This window comes from Esox lucius, chromosome 18 (assembly GCF_011004845.1).
Source record: "Esox lucius isolate fEsoLuc1 chromosome 18, fEsoLuc1.pri, whole genome shotgun sequence".
Classification (NCBI taxonomy): Eukaryota; Metazoa; Chordata; class Actinopteri; order Esociformes; family Esocidae; genus Esox; species Esox lucius.
In genome coordinates, this window is record NC_047586.1 from 5,794,886 (window position 1) to 5,811,972 (window position 17,087).

A 17,087-nucleotide genomic window follows, 5' to 3' on the forward strand; every position below is an offset into this window, starting at 1 on the left:
AACCAAAGGGACACCCACCAACCGCAACCACCCTGAATGAGGGCGGAGTATTGCCAGCAGACTACAGCCCAATTGCACAAGTGCGCAACAGACAGACAACAACAAGCCAGTGACTCTGCCCCCGAATTGGCACCTGGCAAAGACAGCAAGGGCGGACAGTATCAAGCCTTTCTGGTCGCCTTCACACCCCTGGGCCAGGCTAAACCTAATCATAGACTGTGCTGTAGAGATGAGTCTTTAGTAGATACTTGAAAGTTTGCATTTCTAACCTTAATTGGCAAATCATTCCACAGTAGTGGAGGTCTATGAGAGAAGGCCCTGCCTCCGGCTGTTTATTTAGAGATTCTAGGTACAATTAAAAGGCCTGCATCTTGCGATCTAAGGTTACGTGTAGGTACGTATGGCTGGATCATTTCAGCGAATAGGAGCAGGTCCATGTATTGATTTATAGGTTAACAATAAAACCAGGCAGCCAGTGTAAAGAGACCAGTACTGGAATAATGTGTTCAAATAATTTTGTTGTAGTTAGGATTCTAGCAGCCGTGTGCAGCACAAAATCTATTTATTGATTTGTCAGGATAACCGGAAAGAAGAGCATCGCAGTAATCATCGAAAGTTTCAGATTTGCTTCAAAGATGAAAATAAGCAACTCTTGAGACATATTTTAGACATATGTTCATCAAAGGAGAGGTCAGGGTCAAGGGTAACGCCTAGGTTTATTACAGTTTTTTGGGATACGACCATGCAGCCGTTGAGGTTCACAGTGAGATCTGTTAACAACGCTCTTTGTTTCTCGGGTCCTAAAACGAGCCTTTCTGTTTTTCTTGAGTTTAAATGCAAAAAGTTCTTTGTCATCCACTTCCTAATATCTGAAACGCATTCTTCCAAAGTAGCTAATTTTGGGGCTTCTCCATGCTTCATTGGAATATATAACTGGGTGTCATCAGCATAACAGTGAAAATTGACATTGTGATTCCGGATTACATCACCCAGAGGCAGCATATATAGTGAGAAAGAATAATGGGCCCAGAACCGAGCCTTGAGGAACACCAAAACATACCTTTGATTTGTTAGAGGATATGCCATCCATTTCAGATAAATAAGAGTTAAACCAGGCTAGAACATGTCGATTAGCCCAATATAGGTTTCCAATCTCTCTATAAGAAGGGAGTCATCAATAGTGTCAAAAGCAGCACTAAGATCAAGAAGCAACAGGACGGATGTGGTACCTTTGCCTGAGGCCATTAGAAGGTCATTTGTTACCTTCACGAGTGCAGTCTCAGTACTATGATGGGGTCTGAAACTGGACTGGAGCATTTCACGTCTTCAGGAAGGCATTCATTTGTTGGGAAACTATATTTTGTTACTATAATTGTTTAATATGTCAGGATCCAGATTCGATTTTTTAGAAGAGGCTTAATTTCTGCTATTTTTAGTGATGTTTGGTACACATCCAGAGGAAAGGGAGCAATTTATTATGTTCAACATTGGCTGACTTAGCACAGGAAATAGCTACTTCATTAATTTCATTGGAATCGGGTCTAGCTGACAATTTCTAGGTTTAGAATTCATTACAAATTTTGTGAATATGTCGAGCGATACAGAATCAAAAAATTCAAGTGTCCCCATTGACACCTGGTCAGGGAGGTTCAGGACATTCTCAGGACAACTGAGATTTTGGGGACTATAACTATTTAAGGAGTCAGTTATTTGTATTCTAATGGTGATGATTTTTTCTTTAAAGTAGTACATGTATTCATTACAGCTAAAGTGAAGACCCACTTCACTTGTTGAGCGAGAAATGTTGGATTGTTTTTGTTCAACTCCATCAGGTTGGAGAAATAAGCTGATCAAGCAGACGTGATTGATTTTCGGTATTGTAGTGTACTGTCTATCCAAGCTAGTCTGAATACTTCCAACTTGGTGGAGCACCACTTTCACTCCAATTTTCTGGAGGCTTGCTTGAGTGCTCTAGTATTGTATGTGTACCAGGGAGCAAGTTTATTGTTGCGTATATCCTTTGTTTTTAGTGGTGCAACTGTATCTAAAGTATTTCGCAGTGTTGAGTTTAGATCCTCGATTTGATCATTTGCGGATTTATTTACTCTGTCGTTGATGAACGAACTTGTCAGAATATCAAGAAATAGATTTGTAGTCCGAGAATTTATAGTATGGCTTTTGAAACTCATTGTTTGCAGAGCATATTTGGAGCAACATTTCTTGTTTTAAAAGTAAATGTAATAAGACAGTGATCGAATATTCCAGGATTTTGTGGGGAAATTATTAGATCTACAATATCTATTTCTCGTGACAGGACTAAATCTAAAGTGTGATTGTGGCAGTGTGTTGGATTTTGTTTTGTGGAAAAAACCCATTGAGTCAATTATGGCTTCAAAGGCTTTTTGAAGAGGGTCATTGGACTTTTCCATATGAATACTGAAATCAACAAAAATTCTAATACTATCGGCCATGACTACAAGGTTAGACAAGAATTTTAGAAACTAATTGAGGAATATTGTGTATGGCCCGGGGGGCCTGTAAATAGTGGCTGTAAAATAATTTACCTGGTTAACTTTCATGAGTAAAAAAGAATGAAAACCAATAATGTGTTTGAGATTTCATAATTTCATAAATATTAGCAACTCCCCTCCTTTTCTGGATGCACGAGGGATATGATCACTAGTATAACCAGGAGGAGAGGCCTCATTTAAGGCAGTGAATTAATCAGGCTTTAGCCACGTTTCACACAAGCCAATAACTTATCTAGTTTCCAATCAGAGATTAATTAATTTACTGCAACAGCCTTTGGAGCAAGGGATCTAACATTTAGGAGTCCCATTTTGAGATGCGAGGTGATACAGTCATTTCTATTTGTGACCGAGGTGGAGGAAGGCTTTATCTTAATAATATTGCTAATGTTAGCACTACCTTGTTTAACTTTTCACAGAGGCAATAGGAAACCAACAGTCAATAAGATTGTAATGAAAAAGATTAGACGAACAGGAGCGGCCCTGATCCTGGATCAGCGCTCCTAATCTGAGGCATCTTGATAAACACTGGTCTGCTGTACTCACCCAGATCAGGGCAGAAAGCCTGGCTGCCGCCACAAAAAAACGCCATGGCCAAATGAGAGCGGGTCCAGCAGGACTGGCGGTTTCGGTTCCCCTGATGTCAGGCCGGTCCACAAACACACCTGGTAGCTTAACCCCCGGCTTCTGGACAGCAGCGTCTCGGCCCCGCAACATAGCAGTGCTGTTCAGCCCCCCCGGCCCTGGGTGGCAACACCACCCCCAGAACAAACAGAGGACCACCGGGGTGGAACCATCCGTTCCTCTAGGTGACCCATGTAATGCTCCTCTCTCACTCCCAGAGAGTGCGGAACGACACACAAAGCCGTAGATCCCGCAACGCAGCCTCTTCCTCCTCCTCCTCCTCCTCCTCCTCCTCCTTTCCTCAGCAGTGACAGCAGTGCGCTACCAGGCACCCAGTCACACACACACGCCCAGACTTAAGACGACGTAAAACATGAAAAAGGAAAAGAAAAGGGGAGTGCAAAAAATGTCCGGAGGCATAATGCAGGACGCAGAGGTGGAGAGAGGAATGACAATAAATGAAGAAAGCACGCTCTCTGGATATCTCTCCCCAGGCCTTCGTCTGGACCGGAATATTCTAGCTAACCAGTCAGACACAAAGACCACCAGGATGATGAGGTGGCTGTCAGTGGCCCCCACCAGACTCCACACGTTGGCCCCCCAGACTCCACACGTTGAGCAGCCAGAGAAGAAGACTGTTTGTCCCATTAAGTTGCTTTTAGTGATGACAGAGGGGGAAAAAGAGAAGGGGAGGGTGAAAAAGTGAGTGGAAGGGATTGAGAGAAAAAATAGGACGCAAAGAGAGAGAGAGGGAGAGAGAGAGAGAGGGAAAGAGAGGAAGGGAAGGAGAGAGAGTGAGGTAGAGAGGGAAAGAGAGAGAGAGGGAGGGAGAGCGTGTGGAAAGTGTGTGTGTGAGAGAGCGAGGGGAAGTAGAAGGAGTTCTGTCATCCTGCTGTCAGGTCACCCTGTGTCTCCTCATGCATACCATCCAACCCACTCGTTAGCACCACTTTAGACGCTCCTATCCACTTTAGGGAGGCACCAACTGCCAAAAAACCTCACTGCACAGTCATGCATGGATGTAAGCACACACACACACACGCACACACACACAGGACGCCACACCAAGTTAATCCCAGGAAGGGTACCTAACACAACAGCAAAAACCAATGTACGCGCTAAGTTTGTGAGCTGTCATTCCAATTCGTTCCTCTTTTCTAATTAGTTTCATTGAGACAGAATAGCCTGGCTGCAGTGTATGCTCAACAACAGCTGGTGGACACGGAACAGAGCGGCCAAGCTCAGGCCAGCGCCCTGTCACGCTACGTCCAACCAAACCCACCAGGGGCAAGATTCAACATGGAGCAGAGTCCGACGTTGGATTCTGGTACCAAACTCGTAACCCTCCCCCGGAGACAACTCAGTACCAAACGACAGTTGCTAAACTGGCCGTGCTTGTGACACCAGCCTAGCGAATCGTCAAGCAGCTGTTTTTTCTTTCCCCCTATACAAGGTGTCGGGCACGTCAGAAGCCCTAAAATGTACGCCAGTCATGAGAGTATGCTTTGTTGCGACCGCCACCGTCGCCAGGACGCCAGCACCTCAGTTTGAGAGACCAGCACCTCAGTTTGAGAGACCAGCACCTCAGTTTGAGAGACCAGCACCTCAGTTTGAGAGACCAGCACCTCAGTTTGAGAGACTAGTACCTCAGTTTGAGAGACCAGCACCTCAGTTTGAGAGACCAGCACCTCAGTTTGAGAGACCAGCACCGGCGAGGGAGTGCCTCAAGGAAGGACGACATCAAGTCTCACAGATACTAAGATCGCCCAGCCGGGGGGGGCATTAGTCCCAGCAGAGATATCCTAAAATGTGTACCACCCTGGCCGACATGAGGCACCGCTGTTCAACCCAATCAGACGGAGGAGCCGCTGCACTGCATCCTGGGAACATGACGTCTCCCTTTCTTTTTAGATGAGCTCACAACACGCGCACACGGGCCAGAAAGAAAAATGAATGTGCGTGCCGCGTGTGTATGTCGTGCTGTTGGCATGGCAGCAGTCAGCGGGACTGGACAGAGGATGGAGAGATGTTACGTGGTAGTCAGGCCTGTGTCTTTTCATCTCAGAACAGACTGGTGAGGTGGGACGTCCAGGGAATACAACCTCTTAAAACTTTAACATGAAGCAGCTCTGCTAGCCACTCTGAGTCTGACTCAATAAAAGGCACTTCACCGGCAATGGGACATGAAGGGGGGGGGGGGGGGAGAGAGATGGGGAGGATTATGGGACACGGCCCGGGGTGTGGTCAGGACTGACTGGGTCAGGATCGTTGCTTCCCAGAGAAAGGCAATTAACCCTTACTGCTCCCCAGGTCGCTGAAGTAAAAAATATTTTATTTTAAGTAACCCCTTTTCCCGTCACAAACATTCCCACATTGAAGACCAGCCCCCTACCTCACATTCTCAGAGAACCCAGAGTGGAGTCAAAGAGGAGATGGAGGTGTCATTCTATTTAGATCTCAACAGTGGGAGCATCCATGAGGCCTCTTGTCTGCCTCCAGCCCCATCACTTCCTCTGGATCAGAGATATACTATAGTGTCGTTACAAGCAGGGAGACATACAATACTACCAAGCTGTACATGATTGAAACTAAATCACAATATTATTTTAGGGCATTCTCATTGTGATTAGTTTTTTCTGTTAGCAGGAATGAATGGAAGCCTTTTAATATCCTATAATGGACCTCATTTGCATTTACTGCAGTGCTCATTGAGCCAAGAAAATGAGCAATGAACGCAGCAAAAACAACAAATAACACTTACATCGTATTGCTCCAATTAATCACATCATCAGGTTGTGAGATAATAAACTTGGGTTTTTATTTTATTTTTATATGCCCAGGAAAGCAAATGCTCTCTGAAACAAGATGAAAGCAAAAACACGAGAAACCGTTCAGTCCACAAACCTCCTCCAGCCAATCACAGCCTGGTTAATTCAGAGGTTATGCAAATCATCTCATACTTCAGCAATCATCCAGTCACTTGGGTCTGAAGTCAACTTCAGTATTTCCAATATGAAAAGCAACATATAGGGGCACGGTAGAGCACGGGAGCCCTTTGATGGGCTGCAGTCCATGTAGCACACACATTTAGCCCGGCTCAGAGAAGGACAGCACCTCAGACATCTCAGTGCGCTGTTCGAGGTGGACACAAGGGCAGGGCGGATTTCTCCGTCACACACACCACTCATGACCAGAATTTCCAAACCAAAAAAGGATATACTCCCGTATGTCAGGCGAAATACAGCAATGGGTCATTCCAGCTGCAAGATCTGACAAGCGTTTCATGTGCCATGAAAAAATGAACACTGCGGCACAAAAAAACATTGTAAACATAAACAATATTAGTCTGTTGGTTTAGCCTCTCTTGCTAATCACACTATTTCCATTTCGATACAATACTGGAAACAGCAGCCTATAGAACATTGCAAATGTCTTTATCGTTTTGAAACTTTAGTGAAATATTTACTCAGAACTTCGGGTTGTTTTTCCCCTTTTTAATTATTTTTACGTTTTATTTTTCATACTTTTCACTTGCTTTGGCAATGTAAACAAATATTTCCCATGACAAAAAAAAGCCCCTTTGAAATGAGAGGAATAAAAAGACGTGGAGGGAAAGAGAGGGAAGGCAGGAAGGGGGAGAGAGGGATCAATAGAATGAGAGGAAAAGAGAAAGGGTGGGCGAGAGAGAGAGAGAGAGAAAGATAAATAGAGAGAGTAAGGCCAAGGAGACGAGGAGCAGTGTAAACACGATGGGAGAGAGGCATTGCAGTATCTTGTATATATTTGTGAACCTCCATTCTCCTATTAAATGTTCACTGCTGCTGCCTCCTCTCTCCTCTTTGCCTCCTCTGTCTACGTGTCTCTCCGGTACCCCACTGAAAGCCCTGACCGGAACAAGTCTGAGTCCCAAATGACATCCCACCCACAAAATAGTGCACTACCACTGAACACAGTCATATGGAGAATAGGGTGACATTTGAGTCGCACATTAATTTTCAAAAACACAAGACGTCCCCAAACCGCTTTCCGACTGCATCCACTTCTCATATCAGCAGAGGGAAATCCACTCCAGGGTGTCGTGTCCGTGTCTTCGCTCCAGAACGGTTAAATGTTTGCAGGAGACAATAACCCGCTGAAGAGTTTGAATCGTTGAAATTATCACTAGAAAATGAAAAATGCTGCGAGAATCATTGACCGAAACAAGTCATATCGGCTTCACAGAGGCAGCACCCAACTGAGTTGTTCGTCTTAGATCGATCTAATATCTACGCTGTCACTGGTGTGAAAATAATGAATGAGTATACCTGGCAGCCAGCGAGCTTAAGGCCAGCCATATCCTCCGCCTCTGCACAGCATAATATCATACAAATTAAACATCCATTCAGAAAGGAGAATGGTTGAATATAACCCCTGCCAAAAAGTGTCCTTGACCAAGAAACGGGTAATGCAGGAAAAACAGGTTGCAAATCCTCGGTTCGTCTCAATTCTCGCCCATATTCTGGCCTTCAGATGCATTGACGACCAGAAGCAGTGTTGCCAGGTTAAGCAAACATTTCCAGACCAACAACTGCTCAAAACCTCAAAAATGCCCGAAAACTGGCCCAACTTTTGTTGGTGCACAACACTGACTATTTTCACAAGCATTTTACTGCATGTATCCTATATGACACTGCATGTATCCTATATGACACTGCATGTATCCTATATGACACTGCATGTATCCTATATGACACTGCATGTATCCTATATGACACTGCATGTATCCTATATGACACTGCATGTATCCTATATCACACTGCATGTATCCTATATCACACTGCATGTGTCCTATATGACCAGCTGCAGTCTGGTCTGAGATTAGAACTGACAACAACGCTGAATAAGAAAAATACAATACAATTATCATAATACTTCACATGTAAAAAAGAAATGTATGAATGTTTTTAGCATGGCATTTTTTTCAGTCTAACCATAACCTGTCTATTCCTGCTATCCTGTTTGTGTCATTGTTTAAATGCCAAGGTCAGTTTTTTTAAAACCTGACGGACGATAACATTTTAAAGTGGTTCCATGATTTTAATGATTTTATGGTTTAAATGATTAATTGACTCTCCCCCAGTCTTACTGTCAACCCAGTTGTACGGGCTTCAGAAGAGAACAAAAGACACAACACTGTTTTTCTTTCAGTAATGTAGAATTCACAGGTTTGCTACGTAAACCAGAAGATTAGATTCACAAGCATCTTTCCAATGGATCCCTGGTTTGAGGAACGCTGTAGTGGAAACAGTAATACTGGGTATGATTAAAACATTTAGTTTTTTTACCCTTCTATAAGTCACTCTGAATAAGAGTGTCAGATAAATTACTTAAACATTAATATTAATGTTTACCGCCTTGCTCAGGGTGAAAATTACAGATTTTTCTGCACGTCAGCTTTTGGAAATGTTCTAGCGATATTTTGGTTACTGGACTGAAGCTCCAAACACCGGCCTATCCTGCCGCCCCTTTTCATCCTGGCCCATGATGCAATGTGCATCCTTCCTTTTTTCAGTAGAGACGGCAGGCCATTAGATGAGTAGTGGGGAGCCCTAGCTGACAAGACTTCCTGTCACATGCACACTGTCATGGGCAGTGGGTGGATACCATGGCAGCACAGGCCACGTAGGTCTGCCGTGCTATTTCAATAAAATATATGAGCCGAACAATTGACTTAATCAACTGGTACAATGAGAGCAAATGGCATTGTTGAACTCTGGGCTGAGACTGACTGCAATCCGGAACAGAAGCACAGGATGCTGAAAAGCAGCGTAATTGACCCACACCCACATACACAGGAATGCAGACATTCAGCGCTGCCCCCCCTCTCCCCCACACACACCCAATAATCATTCATAAAGTGTAATTTGCACAGCACTTAGAATTTTCTTCATTTTCGATGATGTTCTTGTTGAAACACAGAAGAAATGAAAGCGGGGAAGGATATATTTTCTTTGTTTTCTCATGGTATTTATTTGTTTGTTTCTGTTCCATGTTAATTTTGTAAAGCATCTTTGGGTCCATGAAAAGCGCTATATAAATATAATGCATTATTAATATTATTATTGAGGAGATGAGAAAGGGGCAAAGAGGAGGAGGAGTGTGGGCAAAGAGGGTGGACAAAGATTAGACCAGGAGTGTGAAGAGCAGGACACGTATAATTCCTCTCAGTGGATTGATTCTGTATCTGTGCCGTCCCATGGCGTACTGGTAATCCTCTCAGTGGGTTGTGGGAGATTGTGGTCTGTGAAGGAGTTAATCCTTCTCTAGTAACCAATATTAATACCCTCTAATTGGTTACCACATCTGTAACTGTTTGACGTAGGTTTGTGTGCACACACTTCCCATATAGCAAGCAAGCTTCACACACAGGCAATTTGACTACTATTGGATAATATTTCCAGTGCATTTTTACTCTAAATAAATATGTCAAAACAGACCTTAATAAATGCCCACTTGCTCTTCACACAGTGATCACAGTTTGACAGATCTGAGGCATTGAACTAGGTAAGATGTAATTGACCAAGCTCCCATCCTCTAACCTGTGCCCACACAACACTCATCACAGTGACCTTTACACTCTGACCCTCTTTAACACTGGCAACTCTGATCTTAAGCAACAGTCCCTCCTACAACACTCAGCAGTGTTATATTTACACTCTGGTTAACGGTCCCTCCATACATACACATGCCACACTCACTCCTGCTAACTCTTTTTATACGTCCCTTTAAGGTAAACGCTCCCTCTACATTTGATCCTCCATCTGCTACTCCAGGTAGTGTCCTCCTCCAGGCACTCCTCAAGTCTACACCTCCTTCTGTTGAAACTCATTTCAGTTCGTCGCTGCCACTTCTGTCACTTTTGTCTCACCTCACTCCATTAAACCGTCCTACGTGAGTTGCTATCGGATAAAATCACCTGCTGTTTCACACCCTCCAGACCTCTATTTTATTTCTTTTTTTACAGTATTTATGTGGTTCAGTGTACTGCCTTGTCTGGCAATTCAACGCCTTTGCCGTGTTTGTCATTGAACCGGAAAATTGGTTCTCAATCAACTTACCTGCTCAAATAACAGTCAAATTAAAACAAACACAAATAAACCACTGACTGTGATACACATGTGGGTTTCCATTAATTAGGCTGTAATGTGGCGAAACTGCAGCCAGTAACAGCAGATAGATTGATGAGTCTGTGTCTCTGTATGACAGTAATGATGTCATTCACCTCCTGCCAGTCCCCACTGTGACTGTAATTATGCTGTGGTTGTGTCCCAAATGCCCCCCCCTCCCGCCCTGCTGTGTGTCACAGGGACCTGGGAATGGGAGACATACATGGAGAGCTTTCCTCAGGGCAGGCACGGGAGAGAGGAGGAGAAAAAGACAAGGCTGCGTAATCCACGGAAGGAGCATTGGGAGAAACACAAGGAGCAGAAGAGGAGGAAGCGGCAGCAACAGAGGGCAGGGAGAGGGTGACCCCAGGCCCAGCTGCCCTCACAGCCTCTCGACCCCAGCGACTCGGGTGCCCACGGGGGGAGAGAAAGGCGGTATTAGGAAGACGAACGGACAGACCGCCCAAGACGGCGACGGCCGGAGCACATACGACCACCGGAGCCTGCCGCGGAGACGTCACGGTTTGTTTTCTTGTTTCGATTACTCCCACGCCTCCTGCCCTACCACTTCTCTATGCTTTAATAAAAAGCCCACCAGGGCCCGGAAAACATGCTCTGTGTCCGTTACCAGTGTCCCATCCTGTTGCCACATGAAGTACACTACTTTCAGGCAACCATGTAGGTTCTGGTCAAGAGAAGTGTGGAATGGTGTGATATTTGGGACACACTGTACCCAATCTGTTGTTCAGTGTGATTTGTATCCTATTGTTTTAGGACACAGCCAAGAACCAAACTCAAGAGTGTGTGTGTGTGTGTGTGTGTGTGTGTGTGTGAGTGTGTGAGTGTGCGTGTGTGTGTGTGCGTGTGTGCGTCCGTCCTAATTCCCTGGACGAGACTGAAGTGGGATGGACACTGAGATTAATGGCAGCGTATTATTTAGAGAGGAAAGCAGGCAGACTTCAGGAGGCTCTTAAGAATGACTTCCAGTTTGTCACTGAAGGAAACAGGAGATGAGACCAAAACGAACAGGTGGGTTGGTGCGTGTTCAGTGCATGTGTGTGTGTGCCCGTTCCAGCCCAGAGATAACAAGGCTGCGTGGCGAACTGAGAATGACAGAGAACATCCTACCTCACTCTGATAATGCAAAGCTGCGGCTCTCACTGTAGGGCGCGCATGGCACACGCAAAAACACACATATACACACACACACACACACACACAGTTGTGTTTCTTCCTAGCAGGATGCTAGCTGGGGATTGTTCTGGTGTGAACTGAAAGCCCACACAGTCACTGGAAATGGGTTGGGATTAGCATGGTAGAGGCATCCATATCAGCTGCTCACAGAGATTGGGATTCAGCTCTGAGGAATGGGCCATGACGCAGCACGTCCTCGGCGTGTGGTGCCACGATTGGTTCCACCGTCCACCAAACCACGGTTCGAGGTTCTACCGTCCACAGAATCATGGTTTGAGGTTCTACCTTTCACCAAGCCACGGTTCGAAGTTCTATCCATCCACCAAAACATGGTTCGAGGATTCTACCGTCCACCAAAACGCAGTTGAGGCTCTACCATCCGCCAAAACACGGTCAAGGTTCTGCCATCCGCCAAAACACGGTCGAGGTTCTGCCATTCACCAAAACACGGTCGATGTTCTACCATCCACCAAAACATGGTCGAGGTTCTACCGTCCGCCAAAATACTGTCGAGGTTATACCATCCACCAAACCGCAGTTGAGTTTCTACCATCCAGCAAACCACGGTCAGGGTTCTACTATGGAACAAACCACGTTCAAGGTTCCACCTAGTCACATGAGTTACCATTACTCCATTTCCTTACAAATGTATAAACGGTTAACATGATGTGAAAATCCTGCTCATACTCCAAAATGTGGACCAAGACAGGGGCTGGGGTTACCAGAGGGTTATTAGGCACAGCCTGCCACCATAGCTGCCAGCTGCCCACACAGCCAAGAAGAATTCAGTGTCTGTCAGACTTACACACACTTACACACACACTCCCTGCCCCCAGTCAATCCTGTCTCCCTGCCTGTCTCCAGTCAATCCTGTCTCCCTGCCTGCCTCCAGTCAACCCTGTCTCCCTGCCTGCCTCCAGTCAATCCTGTCTCCTTGCCTGCCCCCAGTCAATCCTGTCTCCCTGCCTGCCTCCAGTCAACCCTGTCTCCCTGCCTGCCTCCAGTCAATCCTGTCTCCTTGCCTGCCCCCAGTCAATCCTGTCTCCCTGCCTGCCCCCAGTCAATCCTGTCTCCCTGCCTGCCTCCAGTCAATCCTGTCTCCCTGCCTGCCTCCAGTCAATCCTGTCTCCTTGCCTGCCTCCAGTCAATCCTGTCTCCTTGCCTGCCTCCAGTCAATCCTGTCTCCTTGCCTGCCTCCAGTCAATCCTGTCTCCCTGCCTGCCCCCAGTCAATCCTGTCTCCTTGCCTGCCTCCAGTCAATCCTGTCTCCCTGCCTGCCCCCAGTCAATCCTGTCTCCCTGCCTGCCCCCGGTCAAAGCCCCCCAGATAGGACAGGGGGATGCTGATTATGGTGAACCAGCTGTTTTCAACGGGTCAGTGCTTGACCGAAATCTCCATATGCTTCAGCCGACCAAAACCTGCCTCTCTGCCTTCCTGCTATAGCTGCCCCTTTGCTTCCAACACAGAATCCTCCTCCATCCATTCCTTCAGTTGAAAACATGATAAAGGGATCACCGACAGGAATGCAGGCCAAACCGTGCAGAGGGCAGGAATGGAGTTATTTGTCTGCTTGTCCAACATTAGTCCGGTAAATGATCCCGACTTCTCCACTCGTGATTGACCGAGCAGTCAGTTAGGATACTTTTCAAAACAGCAAGCACTGTAGTAAGGCTTTAAATATGTAGTTTTAGTGCTAAATGTTTTTTGTGGACAACAGAATAATAAAATCCATCTACTTAAAAAAAAGGTGTTGCTCCAAAGCAGCTGGGTTTTTTTTGGTTGCAAAATCAAATATCAGTGGTAGTAAAAGCAACATCTTGAGAACTGGAATTCAATTCTGCCATTTTAATGTTGGAAGAACATATTGGAAAATGGCCATTGAGCCTCAAGCCGGCTGGAGTCAATGAACAATTATAAGACTTCAATCTGCAAAAGAGTGGAAAGAAAACTGTTTCTTAACATTTGAAAAGTACTAAACAATACAGACCCAGCAAAAGGTTACCACTTGATCAGTCTCACTGAGGAGGTGACCTCTCAGGTAATTGTTTTTTTTGAGGTATTTAAACTATTTTCTTACACCTTGCAGATCAAAGCGTCGCTGTGCATAAAAGTAGGCAGTCAGGGTTAATCCAGTTGATATCAGATGTTGATGGAACAACATTATGAGGTCTGTCTGGAGACATTCCGGGCTTTTATCGCCTCAAATATCTTTGCGCTTGTGTGTCATCCTCTACAGCACAATAACTGCAGGGTAGACAAAAACATTCCCTAAAGTATCCGAATACCATTGTAAAATCCTGCTTTATAATATTTCCTATTTCTCGAAAAACATCTGTCTGGTAAACAAGATAATTTTCAGTGATAAATGCCAAGTTCACCTGGTTGCTGTGTCGTGTGTCCCAGAGAAAAGCACGGCGTATTGCCTCAGTCTGACACAACACCAAAAAAAAATATACACAGCACAAGAAAGCCTGTTTATTTCCCATAGTTGAGACTGGAAAAAAAAGATCTTCAGGGACATCTCATCTGCGGCTGAGTAATTTTCTACATGCTCTCGTCTCGAGGGTATCTCCTACTGCTTTGTGCTGCTACTGAGTTCATACTGGATGAAGTCCTATTCCCGCACTACTTTCCTGTAGTGCTACTTTTTTAACAGGGTTCTGCAATATGTATGGAAATGGTGACAATTTAGGGCTCAGTCATAGTCAGGTCTCAAGCAAACACAACATTTACATAATTTAGCTGACACTGCTATCGAAAGGGACATCCACACATGATAGACTGCGCATGTGCAGTACTGACACTACTTTATAATTCAAGACAAAATACAGGGGGCAGGAGAGTTGAACCAACTGAAACATTGGCAATGTCCCCTTCACTGCCCTGGGGCTTTGATCTTCAGGCCGGAGAGAGTCTCCCCTTCAGACCCTCCAACAGCCCATGCAGCTGCTTGTGGTCTAATCTCTGTGGTATGGATTGGTATGGATTGGCCACCTTGGCTTTTCTCAAAGGTGAAAAAACACCACGGTGTCAGAAATGAGAAATGCTAGCCTTTTAGGGCATTTCTCAGAACAACAAAACAATTAGCATGGATATGACCATTGCCGGTAATAGTATGACACAGAAACTCCCTTTAGCTTGTCTCTACAGGACTGAACAAACATACACAAATGCACATGCTAACACACACACCAGTATCACTGCGGGGCCAAGTACCTGCCTGGAATACTGAAGGACCCCTTGAAGCCATAGCGCATCAAGCTCCACCGGATCGACTGATAGGATTAAACAAGATCTGCAGAACTGTCCAATGAAATGCCCCACCATAGTCTGCTACAAATAGTAACTGTCAGACACCACTGGCCTGATTTGGACTAAAGATGGCAGTATCACAAGCAATTGAAAATGTTAACCCTTCAAGATCACACCTCTCTGCACTTCGACCTAAAGTAATGAAATTTGCTACATCGGTTCCTCCTCAGAACTAAATGAATTCTCTCAGATTTTGTGAAAAGATTGAACCAAAGTCACAGCCAGAATTGTGATTCCCCCAAAAATCCAGTGTTTTGTGAGGGCGGTGTTAGTGTTGACATTTGTCTCGATACGTCCCAAGTGGTACCCTATCGTCTTAGTAGTGCGTTACTTTTAACAATATGATACTGCACATATTATACTGACATCGATCGGATAATAGACACACTGTATTTTCAGATACTTTACATATTATACAGACAGCTGTTAGATACTACACATATTATACAGACAGCTATTAGATACTACACGTATTATACAGACAGCTATTAGATACTACACATATTATACAGACAGCTATTAGATACTACACATATTATACAGACAGCTATTAGATACTACACATATTATACAAACAGCTATTAGATACTACACGTATTATACAGACAGCTATTAGATACTAAACATATTATACAGACAGCTATTAGATACTACACATATTATACAGACAGCTATTAGATACTAAACATATTATACAGACAGCTATTAGATACTACACGTATTATACAGACAGCTATTAGATACTAAACATATTATACAGACAGCTATTAGATACTACACATATTATACAGACAGCTATTAGATACTAAACATATTATACAGACAGCTATTAGATACTACACATATTATACAGACAGCTATTAGATACTACACATATTATACAGACAGCTATTAGATACTACACATATTATACAGACAGCTATCAGACACTAGACAGGTTATACAGACAGACAGCTATCAGACACTAGACAGGTTATACAGACAGACAGCTATCAGACACTAGACATTATACAGCCCTCCCCTATTTCCCTCAATCTCTATACTGCTCTAATCTGGTCCTGGGTCAATGGCTATTAACAGGCAGAGATAAACCAGCGCATTTAACACCAACTAGGTGACAAACTGTATGGTGTCTATGCATGTGTGTGTGTGTGTGTGTGTGTGTGTGTGCACTTGTACATGGTGTTATCCTCTACCTCTTAGCAACGGAGGAGATCTGGGTGCTCCAGGATCATCATGATAATGTTGTACATGATGTCATGCTACAAATGCAGTCAGACACTTAGTGCCCTGAAAGACACAATATTCCTTATACGAGTGGTATTCATACTCTGGGTTCCGGCCCCTAGTTGGTACAAAACTCTAGAATTATATAAATGTTTTATCTTATGATTAAGGGTTGAAAAATATGAGTGTGGATTTATAGCATGGGACAATAAAACTTTTAGAGAACGAGCATTTTAAATAGCTATAAATGGTGCATTTTGTGCATTTAAAGTTTATTTTCAATAAATATATAAAACATTATTTGGAGTGGATTAAGGGTGAGAAAGATTCTGTCTCTAGAAAATGGGACCAGAAAAATTCTGGCAGAAAAAATAGGGCCTGTGCTACAAAAAATTTGACTTCCACTGCACCTATATAGCGCACTACACTTGATCAGAGCCCTATCCGACCTGTGACCTATTGGACCTGGATAAAAGTAGTGAAGTACAAAGAGAATAGGGTTCCATTTGGGAAACAACAATGATCTATCATGAACACTGGATTGCTGGTGTAAAACTTTACAATCAACATTGTTTGCAATTAAGATCGTATCCCATATTGTGAGTTTCACCTTAGTCACCATGTCCTCTTAAAAGAATGATATGGAGATAATTTTAAATAACTTTAATAAACAGTAGGTGTATACAATGGGTATACATTAGCAGAGCTGTATCAAATCCTCTTTATTTTGGTTACAGTTTTACTTCAGGGGAAACACTGTCGACAATTTGTCTGGCACAGACCCTGTCACTTTGTTTGCTTACAAAGCAAACTGAGGTCATCGGGCGAGTGGGCGGCCCTCAAATGCATTCAACCAAACACTTCTCGGGTTGGAGAAGTGTGGGAGAAAAAACTAGAATGACTTGGCTCGAATGTCTAGGAGGAAACATTGATACGATCTTCAACTCTCCTGAATCCATTGGGAGTTGATGTGTTGAGACAGGGCAACAGAGACAACTGGCTATGATGAAGTTGGAGAAGGGAGGAAAGGGAGATAAAAAAAAAAAAACTTGCATTC

General features: G+C 44.2%; 1 protein-coding gene across 17 annotated transcripts in view; it reads right to left on the bottom strand.

The window, feature by feature from the left end:
- Positions 1-17,087, bottom strand: part of grip1 (glutamate receptor interacting protein 1) — a 325,906-nt gene that overhangs the window by 96,457 nt on the left and 212,362 nt on the right. Inside the window, exon 1 of one of the 17 annotated variants that reach the window (XM_029114788.2) lies at positions 3,075-3,426. The exons of the other annotated variants lie outside the window; for them this stretch is intronic. Coding sequence (XP_028970621.2) covers positions 3,075-3,120 — 46 coding nt within the window. The 5' untranslated portion in view covers positions 3,121-3,426. Of the gene's footprint in view, positions 1-3,074; positions 3,427-17,087 lie in introns of those variants that run through there. 17 annotated transcript variants of the gene reach the window in all.